This window comes from Apodemus sylvaticus, chromosome 7, assembly GCF_947179515.1.
Source record: "Apodemus sylvaticus chromosome 7, mApoSyl1.1, whole genome shotgun sequence".
In the NCBI taxonomy this organism is placed as follows: Eukaryota; Metazoa; Chordata; class Mammalia; order Rodentia; family Muridae; genus Apodemus; species Apodemus sylvaticus.
In genome coordinates, this window is record NC_067478.1 from 5,497,441 (window position 1) to 5,516,460 (window position 19,020).

At 46.9% G+C, this 19,020-nt stretch overlaps 1 protein-coding gene across 2 annotated transcripts in view; it reads right to left on the bottom strand.

Annotated features, from left to right (window-relative positions):
- Itga9 (integrin subunit alpha 9) overlaps nt 1-19,020 on the bottom strand; it is a 292,483-nt gene that overhangs the window by 256,745 nt on the left and 16,718 nt on the right. For both annotated transcript variants that reach the window (XM_052187013.1, XM_052187014.1), the window contains exons 2-4: nt 17,844-17,971; nt 16,153-16,259; nt 6,871-6,994 (exon numbers count right to left, since the gene is read on the bottom strand). In XM_052187013.1, the coding sequence (XP_052042973.1) occupies nt 6,871-6,994; nt 16,153-16,259; nt 17,844-17,971 (359 nt within the window). The remainder of the gene's footprint in view (nt 1-6,870; nt 6,995-16,152; nt 16,260-17,843; nt 17,972-19,020) is intronic.

Genomic DNA, 19,020 nt, shown 5'->3' on the forward strand with positions numbered 1-19,020 from the left:
AAAAAACATGGACTCTGGGGATTGAGCAGATTTCTCATGCCTTTGCAAGAAGCATTTTACCAACAGAGCCATATCTCCAGCCCCAGGACCCTCTTCTTAACTATAAAATATTGAGTAGCATCTTACTGTTTAATTCACCATATTTATTTAAGTGAGGTAATGTTTGTAAAAGCTCTTTGGAAAACAGAATGCCCTGTGTAAAGGCAGAGCTCATTATTTAATAAAAATGGAAGGGGCCTCTTCTCGAATCTTTAAGTGGATGTGCTTGGCCTTTTACAATTCCTTCTAAAAACAAAAGAAATGCACATCCAAAGCTCGACTGCTTTTGATTTATAAATGGATCATAATTGATTTTTATCCTCTGTGGGGTCCTGCCCTTCAGCATTAAGAAGAGGGAAAAAAATGTCTTCACAATTGAATGCCTCGGTCTGGTTCTTACACTGGGAATGACCACGGCCTTAAGAAATGCACATGGGAAATAAACGTTCGGCTGCTCTGAGAATTGAAATCAGTTTTAAAGCACAATAAAATGTGATCAATTCAAACCCTTAAAACTCAGATTTAAGAACATTTGCACACAGCCTCAGATCCTTTGTAGTAACTGGAGCAGATTCACAACTGGATTACACAGATAAGATCTTCAAGGCTATTTAATATAATCCAGGCACAGCGGTGCATGCCTGTAGCTTCAGCAGCTGGGAGGCTGAGGGAGGTGCACAGAGAATGTAAGACCAGTCCCAGCTCCATGGTGCGACCTGACCCCACAATCAAAAATGACAAACCTTTCCAGGCCCCTCAGATCATTTTAAGGCAATGCAGCACTGCCCTTGATTATCAGTTGACTAAAGAAGTATCCACTGGACACCTTCTGAGACAATTATATGACTTGAAAGTTAATCGCACTTAAAGCACCCCCAAATCCCTTGTCATGATCATTCCCAATTTACAGGAGAGGACGCGCAGACTTTTCAAGCTCGTGCAGCGCCACCTCATGAGAACGGAGGAGCAGAAGCTGTCGATTATGTGAATGTTTGCTGCCACCACATCCTGAAATAGAACGGTGCCGCCAGTGCTACTAACGAACAAAATCTACATTTATTTATTTATTGTTTGCTTGTTGGCAGGGCAAGGGCATGTGCACATGCTACTGCACACATGTGGAGGTCAAAGGTCAGCTTATGGGAATCAATTTTCTCCTTCCACCACGTGTGGCCTGGGGCTTGGCAGCATGGGCCTTTACCAACTGCTCCTCTAAGGGCCCCTCTCTCAGTTTTTGTAATCCTTCTAGGCTGCTCTCAAGTCACGCCAGACTCATGAGATATTTTTTCCCCATCACAATAAAAAACATGAGTTGCTTCTAGTCTCATGCTGAGTTCTGGCTTCTTGCCTTGGTGGGTTCGAGGATAGAGGACAAAAGAAGTATCTGTACTTGATTTTATCACATGTACTGGCTCTAGTTTGGAGAGGCTTTAAATACCCTGGTGTGGTGCTCAGGGGATCTGATACCTCTGACCTCCAGCCCCCAAGGGCACTGCACTCACATGTACATGCCCACACACGCACACAGACACACACACACACACACACACATACAGAGAGAGAGAGAGAGAGATGATTTAAAATAAGATAACTCTTTTAGAAGTGTCCCAGTATATTCAAGTAGCAAACGTTTGCTAGTGATCACTGTTTTTCTGGTGATCTGTTACAGACCCAAGTCAGCCTGTTAAGTTCTTATCTTCTCCCACACGTGTTACAAAGACAACACATGGGCACAATGACACTGTCCGTGGTTGAGACAGGTGTAAACTCGACGTGTTGCTGCAGGGATGTGAATTTATCTGATTTTATGCCCTGGTCATTTTTGATTTCCAGTTCCTTCTCTATTTCCTGGTTCCAACGGGATGCTCTGACAGCCTCTCCCATCCAACAGGAAACAGCTGAGAAGCCATGAGAAGATGCCCTGTGCCAAACCCAAGACCAGTGTTTTTGAAGAAATCAAAAGCTTGAGGGACCCAAGAGGTGGCTCAGTGGTCGAGACTGTGCATTGCTTTCACAGAACGCCCAATTCAGTGGACTCAAAAGCACCTGCAAATTCAGCTCCAGGAAATCTGACCCAGTCAGAAAGGCACCTTCACTCAAATTCACATACATACACAGAGGTACACACGTAGCACATACCACACACACACACACACACACACACACACATACACACACACCACACCACACACATACACAAACCGCATACATACACATAAACACATATACACACCACATACATACACACATACCATATACCACATACTCATACACACACAAACCACACACCACAGATACACAGACTACATACATACACACCACACCACATACCACATATACATACACACACAAACCACACACCACACACACACACACATACACACAAAAACCACACATACACACACATATCACAACCATACACACACACATACACACACCACAACCACACACACACACATACACACGTACCACACCACACCACACACATACACAAACCACATACATACACATAAACACATATACATACCACACACACATACACAAACCACATACACACACATAAACACATATACACACCACATACATACACACATACCACATACCACATACTCATACACACACAAACCACACACCACAGATACACACACTACATACATACACACCATACCACATACCACATATACATACACACACAAACCACACACCACACACACACATACATACAAAAACCACACACACACACACATATCACAACCATACACACACACACATACACACACCACAACCATACACACACATCACACCACATACCACACACACATACATAAACCACACCCCACACATACATACACTACATATATACACACTACACACATACACACACACACACACACACAAAGACACAGAGATACTTAAAAATGAAACCTTTTTTAAAACAAAAAAAAACTCAAGACATTGTAGAAAGTTGACCCAGTTTCGTCTACCAAACCCACTTTCCAATCTTCAGGAATCTGTACCACTGACCCTCCAGAAGCCCAAGAAAAAGCCACCACTACAGAGCACCAGGCAGGCTCCGTGAGCACGGCCCTCTGGGATTTGTCGTGATCTCCCTAGAACAGCCTGCAGAAAAGTGGAGGCATGCCAGTGTGCATTGTGCTGATAAGACCTTTAACCACACCGAGGGAGCTGGTGTGGTACAGCCACCCCATCAAGCCTGTCTCAGCCCTCATGCAATTTGTCACCATTGCACAGAAAGTAAATCTGGAAGGAGGAGTCTCTCCCGACCCTGCCCTGTGCCGGCTGCTGTGACTTCCACTGTAGTGCCCTGGTCCCTCACTTCCCTGACATCAGCAGACTGTAAGCCTTAAGCAGGTTCCAAATTCCTCAATTGTAAAATGAAATAAGCCTGTCTTGATGCTTCCTTGACTGGATACAACTGGAAGATTTATATCTTTAACCCATGTTCTAATTATTATAAAAAAATAAGTTTAATCATGATGTTTTCAAGCATGTATATTTTCCACATGTATATGTGTACACGTGCATATGTGCATGCATGTGTGCATGTGTATGTGTGTGTACATGCAGATGAAGGCCCAAGATAAATACCAGAAATCATCTTCAAGTGCTCTTCTGCATTTCCCCTGATTCAGGGCCTCTCAATCAAACCCAGCGCTCACCAAAATAGCTGGTCTCAGTAGCCAGGCTTCTGTGGGGAACCTCTCTGTCTCTGCCTTCCGGGGTGTGCCACATTCACCTGGCATTTATATGGGGATCTAGACTCTGGTCCTCACTTGGATGGGAAGCCCTTTACCCACTGAGCCAGCTCCCCATTCCTCACGTGTATGTTAGTACACACTTTTTCTGGTATCCCTTTCTCCACTCTTACTCTCCAATATCCCTTCCCCATTCCCACTGGTTCCCATTCTCTCCTCACATACTCCATTCTCTTCTTTATTCTACCCACAATGCTCCATTGCTCTCTCTTCTGGGACTGTGTATTGGTTTATTTCTATCTGACGGTCATCAGCCACTTTACATAGCTAAACTAGTTCTATTCCTTTAACACAAGTCAGTCGCCTTATAACGGCTCATAAACCTTGCTTAGTGCCTGTCTCACTGGCATATAGCAAGCATATCACCATATGCAATATGTTCAGCGTATAGCATGCTAGCGGATACATGCCAGGCACTGCTCTAAGAGCTCAAAAGTATTGATCGCTTAAGCTGGACACAGAGTTTACATCCTCATCAGCAGTGGTGTTAATGAGAGGGAGCTGCAGAGGCCGGACTCCGGCTCTGGCATGTGGAGTCCTGGGCTTTGTTCCAACCGGCACGTTACTCACCCTCCGCACAGTGAAAACTCAGACTTACAATCCATGCTTATACACCCCGCAAGCTGGTCTAGATGACATCTGAAAAGGTCCTATCAAACTCTAAATGCTTCCATTGTCTTTGATCATAATGTGATCCCCACCTGGAACAGGCAGCCTGCGTCACTGAGATTTTCCACATTAAGAGAAAATAATGGTTGTTTTAGGAGCCAAAGTTGGTTTAGTTTAGACCACAAAACAGGGAAGTAGAGATCTCCAAAACCAACAGGACAGGACAGGGCCTTCTCACTGAGGGCCTGCCTCCCACCTAATCCCCCCACTAGCTCAGTCTTCCGGAGAAATCTGAGCATCACCACCCCTCTCATTTTACAGATCCAAGAACACAGAACCATTGTCCAGTCCCCTGCTTTCCTAAGCAGCTGCTCCTGGTTCCAGCCTCCCTACACCAGCCCCTCTCCTTACTGTGGTGGGTTTTTGTTTTGTTTTGTTTTGGGTTTGCTCTTGTTTTTTTCCCAGAGTACAAATTTGAATATGTGTATGTGTCCTTAAGGAAGAAAAGTCAGGTGGGAGCAAACATCTTGCTAATACATTCTCTGATCAAATCTTCTCTGGCTCCATTTGACTCTCATGGAGTAAAGAAATATGCAAAGCAAAGAAACCTAGGCCAGTCCTGCAGGAGGACTCTGAGCTCCCAAGCGGAGCCCTGCATCTGTCAGCTACCTCTGCGGAACAACTTCAGTTCCTCACAGCGAATGATGATGATGTTAATTGCTCTCTTATACAGCTACAGGCTCAGCTGACACGGGTGGGCTGGCATATTCCATGTTTTGGGTTTGGGGACCAGTGAGTGAGCTGTATAGGATGTGGAAAGGATTGGACAGGTGGGTGAAAACCAAATGCCCTGGCTTGGGGCTCATGTTCTCTGCTGCTTGACTGATGACACTCATTCACTCATCCATTCATTCATTTATTCATTCAAGACAGAGGCTCGTGTACCCAAGCTAGCCTGGAGGATAAAATCGAAGAACGTCACGCATGCTGGCCAGTCATTCTACCAACTGAGCTACACCCGTGGCTATATCATGGGTTTTTAGGATGGAGTTTTCCATCCCATTAGGACAATATGGAGATGAACGGGGCCAGAGTCCAATCTCCCCATCTGGCCCAGCCTCAAGCAGAGAAAGAATGAAGGTATGAAAACAGCCTACCCTCACACAGGAAGAGGCTCTGTGCCTCAGCTCAGCTCCCTGCCGGCTTTTCTGTAGAGAACAGTTCACAGAATGCCCTACTTGGGGTTCCCCACCACCATATGAAACAAAAGTTATTTACAATGTTCAGAAAGTGTCAGAACCCTCTTGGTGACCACAAGTACAAAGCCTAAGAAAGCCCAGGGACGCACAGGGCAGTGTGGTCCAGGACAGTGAGACCTCTTTCCAAAAGCATATGTGAGAAGCAATTAAAAATTCAACAGCCTTTTGCTCTTAGCAAAAATCCCCTGCCTTCTGCTCATAGTAGGGGATCAGCAAGCCTCCTGTTCTCAGCTCTCCAGAACTAAGTCAGAGAAAGAGGGAGTGCAGACCACCAAAGGAAGCATCTAAAGCTCAGAGTCAAATGCCTCAAAAATGGCTGGCTCAGTTTCCCCCAAGAATGTGCCATTCTAAGCAAGGCATCATAGAAGACCCCTAGTGACCCCGTGCTCACACAGCACATCCCACATAGCTCATGGTCTCAGAAAGCAACATGTGGAATGGACCTGACTTGAACCTATAACCAGAGCTGTGTGGAGCTGTGCAAATAAAAAATAATCCATGTTTATTATTGTTTGGCATGGATGAAGATGCAGTGATAGCTGACTGATACCAAGTGTTGTCCAGACCCAAGGACTGCTCTCTGTCCAGTTCTAGGACACTTGAGGAGGATGGTCAGAAGTGTATGTCATAAGAACTGAATGTGGGGCTGGTTGGTCAATTTCTGGCACATTATGGCTTCATAGATACTGGATCTTCTCTTCCCACAGTCTAGAATATCCAGGAGTTTTGTGGAAGTCCAGTGACCATCCTGGTATTGCAGTGGTGCTCTAGAGATCACCTGGACTAGTTCCTGGCCTTTCTGATAAGAAACTCAGATCCAGAAAAAGATAGTAAGTTTCCCAAGGCCCTACAGCATCTGGCAGTGCCAGGAACCTAAGAGAACCACTGGATCGCTTGGCTAAACCTTCTCTCTGGAACTTTGCAAAGAACACCATGGTCTCTGTGGTGGGAGCAAGGCTGGGCAGGGTGTGGACCGCCATCCCCTTTACAGTTGCCTCTCCCATGGACATGACTTTGATGCCAGAGTCAATCTGGGGACAGGTAACTCTGCTCTCACACCAGCGTGTGGAATGCCAGAGAGATGCTGAGGCACTGGTGTGAGGGAGAGGCTGGGGTGGGGGGGGGGCGCTGCTGAAGTTACCCAGCAAGGAGGGCACAGCACTGAGGGAGAACCGACCCAAGCTCACCTTCATAGCAGGGGATCAGCACCTTGCCTTTGCCCTGGAGGTTGGAAGGGATGAGGTAGCAGACTCCATGGGGCAGGATGTGGTCTGTTTCGTAGTAGATGTTCTTCCAACGATGGGCACAGGCCTGAAGGGACAGAGAGGGAGGGAGGGAGAATGAAGTTCACATCAAGGCATCAGACAAATGAACTGGAGGAGAACCAGAGACCCCTGGGAGGAGAGAGTGTGACCATCACTGGGTCTGAGCACAGAGAGGTAATGACAGAGGACAGTGGGCTAGAGAGTCTTGGAGTGAGACATGGCTTCTAGGCAGAGGGCAGGACAACACCCTCCACACTGGGCACCAGAAGGAAGACGTTTCCAGAAAGTGCTTGGTGGAAGGTTTGGAAGTTCCAGAGAAGAAAGCTGGCGAGTGGGGAAGGGGCAGCCTAAAGTAAGAAGATGTCAGAGAGGCCGGCCGCCAGGCCCCCAGTGGTGACAGGAGGAAGGATTTTACAGATTCACGGTGGCTGATTTCAGTGGCTGGGCAAAGGCACGCCAGAATACAGCTTCCGAGGGTGTGTGGTATAATCCTATTCACAGTTGTGAGGTTTCCCTCATCCGCCATGCAGAGACTTAGGTAGGCAGGATGGAAGTGGGTATCCCTGGGAGACACTGCTCGCCTGGACCAGGGTGGAATGTGGCAATGAGAGAAGGGAGGAGAGGCTGAGAGGAGGGAGGAAGGACAGGGGAAGAGGCATTGGGAAGAGGAGAACCTGATCTTTCAGTTCATCTACAGACTCACAGCAGGCATTTCCCTAAGCAGAAGTGAAGGCTCACGGCTGGCCCCTCCACTGAAGTAGTAATTGATGCCCAGCCAACCAAACCCATAACAGTAACAAGCTTTGGTAAATGCGCATCAATGGGTCACTAAACCCTTAGTGAGATGGCCCCCCAGTGCCAGGCGGTGGTTGCCTTTCACAGGCTAGTCAGAAGAAGCCCTGTGAAGAGAGCTAGGGTAAGAAGAAGCGACAGAGCAGGGACAAAGGGACAAAGGGAAGGTGCAGGGCACAGGCAGGTGAGCGGGAGCCGTGCATATGAGGAGAACCTGAGGGACAGGTTGGTCCTCAGTCAGTTTTTGAGAGTAGTTTTTCTGGGCTGGGGTCAAACTTCTGAGGGACACTGAGGCCAGTCAGTTTCTATGAAGAGGACCAGGGGCCACCAGGCATAGCACAGACCTGTCTCACACTGCTCGGAAGAACACAGCTTGCTTCGTTCTTGAACATGACCTGTGGCCCCAGTGTGGCATGAGGTTCTCTGATAATGGGAAAAGTTCCCACTGGCTCAGGGGGGTGAGGGGTAGGGAGTGGGAGGTGGGGGTGGGGAGCCAGGGGTGGGGAAGGGAATGGACATCCCAGCCTGGCTCCTTCTCCTATGTGCAAAGTGCTCACTTCTGGCATCAGTTTACCTTGCTTTGGCCAATGGATACATTTTCTTGAAATAACCAGAGGTTTTAATGTCTACTTTGTTTCTGTGTGTGTATGTATATGGGTGTGTATATATGTGTGTGGTTATGTACCTGTGTGTATGTATATGTGTGTGTATGTATATATGGGTATGTACATGTGTATATATATGTGTATGTATATATCTGTATGTATGTATATGTATGTATATATGTGTGTGTATACCAGATCTCAACTTCAGTTTCATTCCTCAGGATGTCTTACACCTTGGTTTCTGGGACATTATCTCTCATTTTTACCTGGAATTCACCAATTCAGCTTAGGGCACTGCCTGGCCACCAAGTCCCAGGGAATCCACAACCCAAGCTCCCCAGTACCTGGACTGTATTCCCACAAGGCCAGTGGTGGTTTGAGTAAGGATGGTCCCAATGGGCTCATATACTTGAATGCTTAGTCAGCAGGGAATGGCACTATTTGAATGAATTAGAAGGATCAGAAGCTGTGGCCTTTCGGGAGGAAGCATATCACTGGGGGAAGGCTTTGAGGTTTCAAAAGTCCATGCCAAGCAGAGATCTCTCTGCCTGTGGATCAGGATACAGCTTCCAGCTACAGATCCAGTACCTTGTATGTCGCCATGTTCTCTGCCATGATGATAGGGGACTAAAAGCAAGCCCTCACTTAAATGCTTTCTTTTATAGGAGTTGCCTTGGTCATGGTGTCTCTTCACAGCAATATAACAGTGACTAAGACAGTTTCTTACATTTCTAAAACTATGTTATTATTGAGAGAATGATGTTAAGGTAGGGCTTGGCCACAGCACCCATGTGGAGGTCAGAGGATAACTTTGTGTGGTCCGTTCTCTCCTTTATTCCTGGAGGTCCCAGGAATTAAACTCAGGCCGTCAGGTTTGCACAGTAAACACCTTTACCCACTGAGTCATGTCATTGGCCAACATTTCCATTTTCTTCATAGGATCACTAAGTAGCAGAGAGTGGTTGAGTAACACAATAAGTGCTGAGACGGGGACTGGATAAAGCTGTTCCTAAACCTCATACTCCTATAAGGCCTTTCCATCCTAAGATTCTGGATTCTTGCTTGACAAGCAGGGACGTTTGGTTTTTCTTGTAACCCTTCCCTTGAGGCCCCGGCACCTAGTTGGAATGGGACACCAAGGCCTCTGTGCAGGCTCTGACTCACTCACTGTATGGATGATGAGATGACTGTCACCTAAGCTCTCTGCTCCTCCTCCCTCCCCTGATGCTGCCACCAGGGGCCCTGATAAGCCACTCTGCCCAGAGGCAGAGGGGACCCTCAGCATGGCATTGGAGACCTGAGCTCGGCCACACTCTGCCATGTTTGAGATGGTCAGTGACAGATCAGCTGTGTCTCCTCTCTCCTACTTCATGCTATCATCTTTTCTCCCCACTTGATTCTTACTTTGTGGACAACAAACAAACAAACAAACAAACCCCACTTCTCAGCAGATGGAGCTAGCATTTGGTGAGAAACAGGAAAGGTCACGAGGTTGATATCTGCCCCGTATTTCACACAGAGATCTCCCTCATGTGTGGTGTGTGTGTGTGTGTGTGTGTGGTGTCTTACTGCCTTGTGGCGGGGTCTCTCACTGAACCTAGAGTCAGCTACGCTGTTCCTCACCTTATGCTTGGGCTACTGGCATGCGTGGCTATACATGGTTTTTTACATGAATGCTGGGGATTAGAACTCAGGTCCTGACACTTGCAGAGTGAGGCGCCCTTGCTCACTGAGCCATCTCCCCAGCCCCCACATACTTTAAATCATCTCTATACTTACAACAGTGCAGTCACCACAGAAATTGTTACATCATGCCATTGAAAATAAATACAAGGGAAAGGTCTGCCCATGCTTAGGACATATGCAGATTTAAAAATTAGTTTTGATCACAAAATTAGTTGAATCTGAAGATATCAAATCCATAGACCATGGGTAGGAATCCACAGACACAGAACCCGTGGATAGAAAGGGCTGACTAGTTGATTTTTCATGTTTGGGTTCTGACTTAGTTCTTACAGTTTGCAAATTTGAGTCCCTTAGATCACCCAGTTCCTGGGCAAATGGGCTTTATTCTAGCTGAAGGACTCAGCCCACAGCTTGAGAGCGTTCGTTACCTATAGCATACTGAGTCAGAGAAGCTGAAGTTTATCGTGGTGTGTCTGGCAGCCAGCTGCACACATGGACAGCGTCACCCGATGTTTATTATATTGTCTGCTTTCCATCCCATAAACTGTTTAAGGGTGACCTTGGAGAATCCCTGGGAGACCCAAATGCTACATTTTACACTCATCTAATTTACAATATTCTGGGAGGACAGAGATCAAAGGTCAAAGACAGACCCCACTCCAGAAAACAGAAAGGAACTCTGAAAAGAAATTCTTTTTTTTTTTTTTGAAAATAAATTCTAAGAAGAGAATACTGTGCTTAGCCAGATCATCCTCACATGCTTGAGTCGTCTGACCTGCATCCTGTATAAAAAGAGAGAGTTTCTGAGGAACTGCAAAGCATCACAGCTTGGTTGATTTGGGGAGTGAGTTGTAAGGAAGGTCAGGGAGTGGTGAAGAATGGAAGAGAATTCTCTAGAAGTGGCCAGGACTTGCTTTGGGGTTGTGGGAGTAGCCCAGACATACCGTGTGCTCTTAGGGGAGTCAACAAAACTGAGATGAGGGAAGAAAATGAGGGAGAGGAGAAGGGGGAAAGAGGAAGAGGAGACAGCATGGAGCAGGAAGAGAGGGGAGAGGAAGGGGCAGAGGAAGAGAGGAGGAGGAAAGGAGGGAGGAAAAGATTCAGGAGGCGGTGCCTGTTTAAATTCAGTTTCTAAGCCACCCTAGGGAAAGACTGAGGATCCCACCATGACCCCAAATCTTAGCTCTCACACATCTCAAGTTAAAAGGGCTGATCATCCTCCCAAGGAATAAAAGAGGAAGAAAATTGTCCGATTTCCTTCAAAGGCCTTCTTTGTTGTGTGAATACAGCATGTCCTTCCTGGAGGGCAGCTTGGTCACAAGCGCCTGTCTGTGGCCGCCGCCCTCACACACCTGCACTTGCTGTCTATAGATGGACAAGCTTTGTCAAGTTTCCAGGTCTGCAGTGCACAGCCAGGTCACACCCTGGCCATCAAGGAGTGGTGGGCATAGGATAAAAGCAAGGTTGAGATGTCAGAGCATTCTCCCAAAGACACTATGCCACCCTGGAGCTGGGGGTGGCTATGGAGGCGCAGGGGAAGAGGCTCTGGGGCGGGTAGTCCTGGGAATGATGTTGGGCAGATGTTCACCTAAAGCAAGCTCATCGCACTGCGTTCTGGTGACCTGCGCGCTTTTCCTCATGTGTCATACTTCAGCAGAGCACTTATTCACACGCATGCATGCACGCACGCACGCACACATGCTCCAAACCAGGAAGCAGCAACAGAAATAATCACAGGAACATCCCTGGTGGCTTTGAAGAAGACACAAGGAAGTAGGCAGAACAGAGGGCCAGATAGCCCTGACGTTCAGAAAGGAAACAGCAGAGTTAGAGCTGGAAAGTGCTGCTTCCACCCAGAAAAAAAAAAATTGAGCCGTTTAGATAACTCATTATCTGAGGCTTGGCAGCTCTCATGAGTCGAGATCGTGGTTCTGAATGTTCGAGATGTGTTTGTGCGTGTGTCTATGTGCGCACACTCATGCACAATTATATGGAAATCAGAGGTTAATATAGAGCACCTTCCTCCCTTGCTTTTGAGATTTATTTTATTTTACTTATTTATTTTTGAATCTCCCACTGAACTTGGATCTCATCAGTTTGGCTGGCTGGCTGGCTGGCCAGTGAGCTCCAGGGATCCTTGCCTCTGCCTTTCCAGGGCTAAGCGTACAGTCATGAGTGGCTGTGCCCACCTTTTTACATGGTGCTGGTGATCTGGACTCGGGTTTGTGTGCTTGTGCGGCATGGCTGACTAAGCCTTCCTCCCTAGTCCTGGGGACACCATCTCTGCACTCCAGGGGTGTGGGAGCAGTGTGGGAAGGGAACTTGCTTTCTGTCCTGTGGTAGCATTTGTAGTAAGGACCATTTGTCCCTGGTGGAAACTGGAAGGCACCACATTATCCACAGAGTCAAGATGGGCAGCCAATGAGCCAAGGTTAGCCTGGTGGGCTAGCTCGACACCCTGGGTCTTACCAACATTGGCAACCCTGAGGAGGCCATGTGTCATTGTGATGATTTACTCTCAGTCACAGCTCTCCCCCTCCACTGTCAGACCCTTAAAATCAATTATTGGGTCCCTAGAGAGACAGGTCTTATCCTGTGCCACAAAGTGTCCCTGAGGGCTCAAAATGCTTTCTCTGCCTTCAGTCTAACAAAAAAAATTGCTTCCCAGAAAGATTTCACAGACAAAAATGAGACATTAAAGAAAAAAGGATATGGATTTAAATAACAGTAACACACACACACACACACACACACACCATCATGAAATATCACCTCACACTCTTTAGGATGGCCACTATTTAAAAAGGAAATGGAGTGTGCTGGGCATGTGGCTCAGTCATAGAAAATGTGCTTAGCATGCCCGAGGCTGTGGATTCTCTCTCCAGTTCCACAAGACCCCCGATAACAAGCAGATGAACAATTAATTGTCCCTGGAACTTTGTGCATGCTGGCCAAACACAAAATGGTTTGTGCACTTTTAGCGGGACAAAGTACCGAGGTATTTCCAACAATGAAGAGTAAAATTACCACATCATCTGATAGTCCCACTTCCAAGTATGTACCCAAAAGAAATGGAAAGTGGGCTGTCTAATAAATCTTTGCTGGTGTCTGTAGCAACTTTCTGCATGATGGTAAGGAGCTAGAAGCCACCTAAACCTGCATCCATAAACGAGCAAAGAAAACACCGTGCACGGGTGATGAAGTATCACTTGGTCTTGAGAGGAAAAAAAAAGAGAGAATGGTGTCATATATGCTAGGCAGTGAGGACACTGAGCTAAACAATGGAAGCCAACTCGAGACGACGAATCTGGTCTGCTTCTACCTGAAGAGGAGCTGACATGTTGAGCTCTTCAAAATTAGAATGATGACTACCAGGAACTGGGGCAGAGGGTGGGCGACAGGAGAGGGATTTGTGTTTGATAGATAGAGGATTTAGCATTTGTGAGATGGAAAGTTCTAGAGACACTGCTGTACAACCATGTTTTCTTGAGCACTTCTGGTGTTGTCTTTTGATTTTATCAGAAAAGTGAGATTTTTCATTTATCAGTAATAGGCATGCTCAAACAAAGCACATGTTTTCTCAGAGCATACAATACTCTTAAAGGCTGAGGTGCTGCTTCATATATTACACACACAGTGACAACAGGAATAGAGACATGAGATGCCCTCCCGTGTCCATCTCTCCTTCTCCAGAACCCTTAGGGAGTGACTGACCAACTGAATGGTTCGACCATTACGTAAGTCAGAAATTTAGCTCAATTACCTAGCTAAGATTGTCTGCAGCACCACTTCCTACAAATTGTGAACCCTGTCTCCTTGGCTTTCTGGGGCAAATGTCTCTCTTGCTCCTCACTGTTGCCTTAAGCCCCCAGACTGGGTTGGGTCTTGTACCAACTGGCACAGCTTTGTCTTTGTCTTGTACTTTTGCAAACAAGCTCTCAAACCACACCAAAGTCCCACATCCCTAAGTGAGTATGTCTTGACAGAACAGGCCATCTCCAGACTCAATGCCTGGAGGGGCCTCTCATGCCTTGCTGTCCCCAGCTACCTCCTCTTCCTCCCTATTGGTTCCGAGTCACAGCTTCCGGTCCCCTCTGGGAATATACATACTTGGTTTCTCCCATCTTTTTCCCAAGAATGGTAGACAAGAGATCTGGATCTTTGGGGCTGAGTCACCCTGTGGGGTCAGGCCACCATGCCTAGAAGAATGTGGTGGCTTGGCCATCATCCATGGCCTGCTGAGATAGGAATTAAAGGACTGGAATCCAAGACCAGCAGAAATGGGACTGCCAATGAGACCTACAGTGACATCCAGTGGGAAGGCCTTATGATACTGGTGACAGTATCCAGCTGCTGTCTCTTTCCCAAGGACCCAACAATGTGGGTGTCTCTTAAGTGTGCTGAGGTCAGGTTGAGGAGATCAACACAGAATCAAGCTCCTCAGAGGGGCCTGGAAACTTCTGGCCTGTATCCTTGAGGGAAACCCATTTCCCTTGGGAACAAACATCCATAAAGCCCCCAGCTTTGACAGCTTGTGGCCCAAAGGAAGCCCCTGAAATACAGCAGCTGGACTCACTTTCTCTTCTTGACCTTGAACTTTTAAAACACAAATCTTCCTACAGCCTTCGAGGAAAGCCAATGGCAGACTTTGTAGGAAGTCTGAAGAGGATCACCCTACAGGGCACCAGCTGCCTGGGAAAGGGCACAAGGAGCCTGCAGGGTGCTGGCCATGGATGCCTAAATGCACATGTGTGAAATCATCACCAGACTGTGAGGCATGCATACTTGAGTGCTCCCAACACAAAAGAATACAAGAAAAAAGAGAAAATGGTGAATAACCAAGTCTCTGTCAGTTAGACGTTCGTTTGTTTGTTTAACATGTACTTGTGTGTATATGTGTATGTCTATGTGTGTGTGCACATGTATGTGTGTATGTGTATGTATGTATACATATATATGTGTGTGCATGTATATGTGTGTGCATGTGTATGTATATGTGTATAGGTGTGTATACATGTATATATATGTATGTGTGTATGCATGTGTATGTGTGTGCATGTGTATATATGTGCATGTATATATATGTATGTGTATGTGTATATGTATGTGTATGTGTGTATGTATATGTATGTGTGTATGTGTATATGTATGTGTGTGCATGTGTATGTGTGTATAAGTATATGTGTCTGTGTGTCTGTGTGTATGTGCATGTGTGTGCATGTATGTATGTGTGTACATGTATATATGTGTGTATGTATGTAAAGGCATGTGTATGTATGCACGTGTGTGTGTGTGTGTGTATGTGTGTGTGTGTGTGTGTGCATGCACACACTTCAGAGGCTGACTCATGGGAGTCACTTCTTTCACTGTGCATGTCTCAGGAATTGAACACCTACATAGAATTACATTTATATAAAGTTCTAGAAAAACCAACAGCAATGTTTGCAAGGCAGCAGCTGTCTCTGGGTGTGAAGGTTTGACTAGATAAAGACACAGAGAACTTCCTGTGATGTTCAAATATGTGCCAGAACCCAAGCTACAGCCTCAAGGTTTGTGTAATTTATGTAAATTATACCTTGACCTGAAAACATAGATAAAATACTTAGGTAGTAAATGAAATTACAAACTTCTTTCTACCCATAGTCTCATATTCTCTCTAGCTCTCTGTCTCTTTCTTCCTCTCCCTCTTTCTACCTCCTTGGATTAATCATGGCCTCATGCATGTTAAGAAATCATTCTAACACTGAGCTACATGATCAGCCCAATATGTCTCAGGACCATACAAAGACAAATTCTAGGCATGTCAACCTTTGACACGGCAACACGATACTGTCACCTACAAGGTCCACACTGGAGAACTACACAATTGAGGTATTTTTAAATCCCACAAACATTATCTCACAATGTTTTAAGTGACTTTATAGTTTTGTGTTGGGCCTCATAGCTGTCTCCTGCTGCATGCAGCCGGAATCTGCAGGTCAGACAGACCTCATAGCAGCAATGCAGAGCAGATAGCCTTCATGCTGTGTTCTAGCTTCTGTGCTGGCCACATTGCCTATGGGGTCAGGTCTTCATTCTTAGGACGCCCTGTCCCAAGTCACCCTCTCCCCAGAGGTCTTACCAGAACACGGCCATCTGCTCTGGGCTGCCGGGCCAGGCTCACTCCCATCCACTCATCATCTCGGTCTCCCCGGCAGGTCTTCCCACAGAGCTCACCACGAGTCCTCTCTGGAGGGAGAAAAGAAGTCAGATTTGGGTTGAGGAATGGTGCAGGGGGATGCTTTTCAAAGGGTCCTGGGGGACTCAAACTTTTGTATCTGTAACAAAATGTCAACTCCATAGAAACTTTGTAACAAAATGTTGCTGTTTAATTCAGCTTATTCTTTTTCCACAACAAAGTTTTCCATGAAGGAAAAAGTGTTTCCATTGATGTTCTGGGAAGTAATTGTAACAAACATTTCACAGAGCAGATCACACAAGCACGAGTCTCTTCTGATGAAGACACCGGGACTCTTTCTTTTTGGGGGGGGGGAGCTTTGTGGTGTGTGTGTGTGTGTGTATGTGTGTGTGTGTATGTATTTCCAAGTTTGCATGTGTGTGTGTTCACATGCTGGAGGGTTCATCCATGTGTGTGTATGTTCACACATTTACATGTGTGTACACATATTGGAGGTATGCAATCATATGTGTATATGTGTGTGTGTGCCACATGTTGGGAGGGTGTGCATTCATGTCCATGTATGTCAAGTCTAGAGGTTGATGTCAGTAGTCTTCCTCAGCAGCTCTCTACTTTATGCTTTGAGACAGAGTCTCTTGCTGAACTTGGAGCTCACAGGGTTAGCTACATTGTCTGACCAGTGATCCCATGGGAGTCTCATCTCCACCTTCTTAACCCTTGGATCACCAGCTCATGCAAGCCCGTGTAGCTCTTTCTTCAAATTCTACAGGATGGGCTCGGCTGCCCCTGAGTCTTCTCCTCAGACCCCTGTGTATAAAAAGCAGTGACTGAGGCTGGGGTGAGAAAAGGCTTTGAGTAAGGAAGGCCCAGAAGCAGCCAGTGAGCCACCCGGCTCTTCTGCACTTAGCTTGGGTTTCTGTGCTTTCCTCTCCCATCTCAGGCTTCTCAGAGAAATCCAGTGCGAGCAACCACTAGTGTGTACAGCTGGACCAGAGCCAATCCATGGAGACTGATCTAGTAGATCTACATATCTACTAGATGAAAACGAGCCCACAGTCCATCTGATCATGCCTTTCACCATCTAAGATGGAAAAGCTGAAACTGATCTGAATGGCCTCTGGCCACACACAGAGAGTGAAATCTGTCACTTACCCTGTCCTGTGAGGCCCTATGTGGTGGAGCCCCTCCCACCTGGCAGAAGTCCTTTCTACCTTCCACCCTCCCCTGCTCACCTCCTCCTGTGACAACACTGTCCTTGCTTGGAGACTTCCCTTCCTGGACCTCCCAGCTAGCCACCTCCCGTACACAGAGAGGTCCCCAAGGAAGCCTTTTCCAACCTCCAGTACAGAGTTGACCCCAGCACACACCTCTCCTCTGGATTGCTCTTACTTTAAGGTTTATTTTAATGTCTATTCTGACTACTGGACTTCAAGGCCCAGGTGACAGGCTCCTTTGCTTTGTTCGGCACATCTCAGTGCCTAATAGCTTACGGCATCTCAGTACACATCTGTAAGATGGAGGGGGAAGGATGGAGAGAGCGTAGGTCAGTGAGCGATGAGGCTGTCCTAGATAGAAAAAGAACAAAGTACGAAGGTGTGGCTCCCACGTCCACCTGGACAGGCATGTCCACCCACCTCGAGCCATGTCCAGCTCGGTGCATCTCCGGTCAGGGTTGGTATGGACACGACACTTAAACACAGCTCCGGGGGACTTTACTGAAGTGCTATATTTAGAATCTGCCTTTGGTGCACCCACGAGGACCCTGCACATCAAAAAAAAAAAAAAAAAAGGAATGTGGTCACAACCAGTGCTGGAGAAGAAAAGGCAGGTGTTACATCTCTGCCTAGGCAAGGGTGAACAGTCTGAGTATGCATCAGGAGACACACACACACACACACACACACACACACACACACACACACACGGCTTGAGCAAAACAACCAGTTAAAAGAAACCCTTTGGACACTTGACACAGCTAGAGTCATCAGAGGGGGAAGAAGCCTCAATTAAGAAAATGACTCAGAAAGAGTGGGCTGTATGCAAGCCTATAGGCTAATTCATTAATTAATGATTGATGGGGGCAGGCCCAGCCCACTGTAGGCAGGGCATCCCTGAGCTGATGGTCCTGGGTTTTATAAGAAAGCAATCTGAACAAGTCGTGAGAAGCAAGCCAGTAGGCAGCCTCTGTCCATGGCCTCTGCATCAGCTCCTGCCTCCAGATTCTTGACCTCCTGCTCCGTGTTCCATCAATGATAGACGATGATGGGAAAGTGCAAGCCAAATACACCCTCCCCTCACTGGGCTGCGTGTCGTCGTCGTGGTGTTTCATCACCCTGACTAAGGCCATCAGTAGGTGACTGATCAGATGCTCACTTCTTACTAGTTATCAGTTACCAGAGGGATAAATACAGTAGGGGAGGGGAAGGGAAGGGAGGGAGGGGAGGGGAAGGGAAGGGAGGGAGGGGAGGGGAGAGGAGGGGAGGGAGAATAGGATAGGGTAGAGTCGGATCATTCTGGGCCTGGTGGGTGCAAAACAAAGAGGGAAGCAACATTAAGTTCATCTTGAGTTACAGAAATAAATCTGCCCTAAACTTTAAGCGTGTACACACATTCCTGTGGTATAAGTGTATGTGTGTATGTATACACGCATGTGCCCACACATGTGTGCATTCATGTGTATATGGGAGCAGAGGTCACCTCTCGCTGCCATTCTTTGGGTTCTATCCATCTTCTGTTTCAAAACAGGGTCTCTTCCTGGCCTGGTACTCCCAAATCCAGTGAGCCCCAAGGGTCTACCTGTCTCCACCTCCC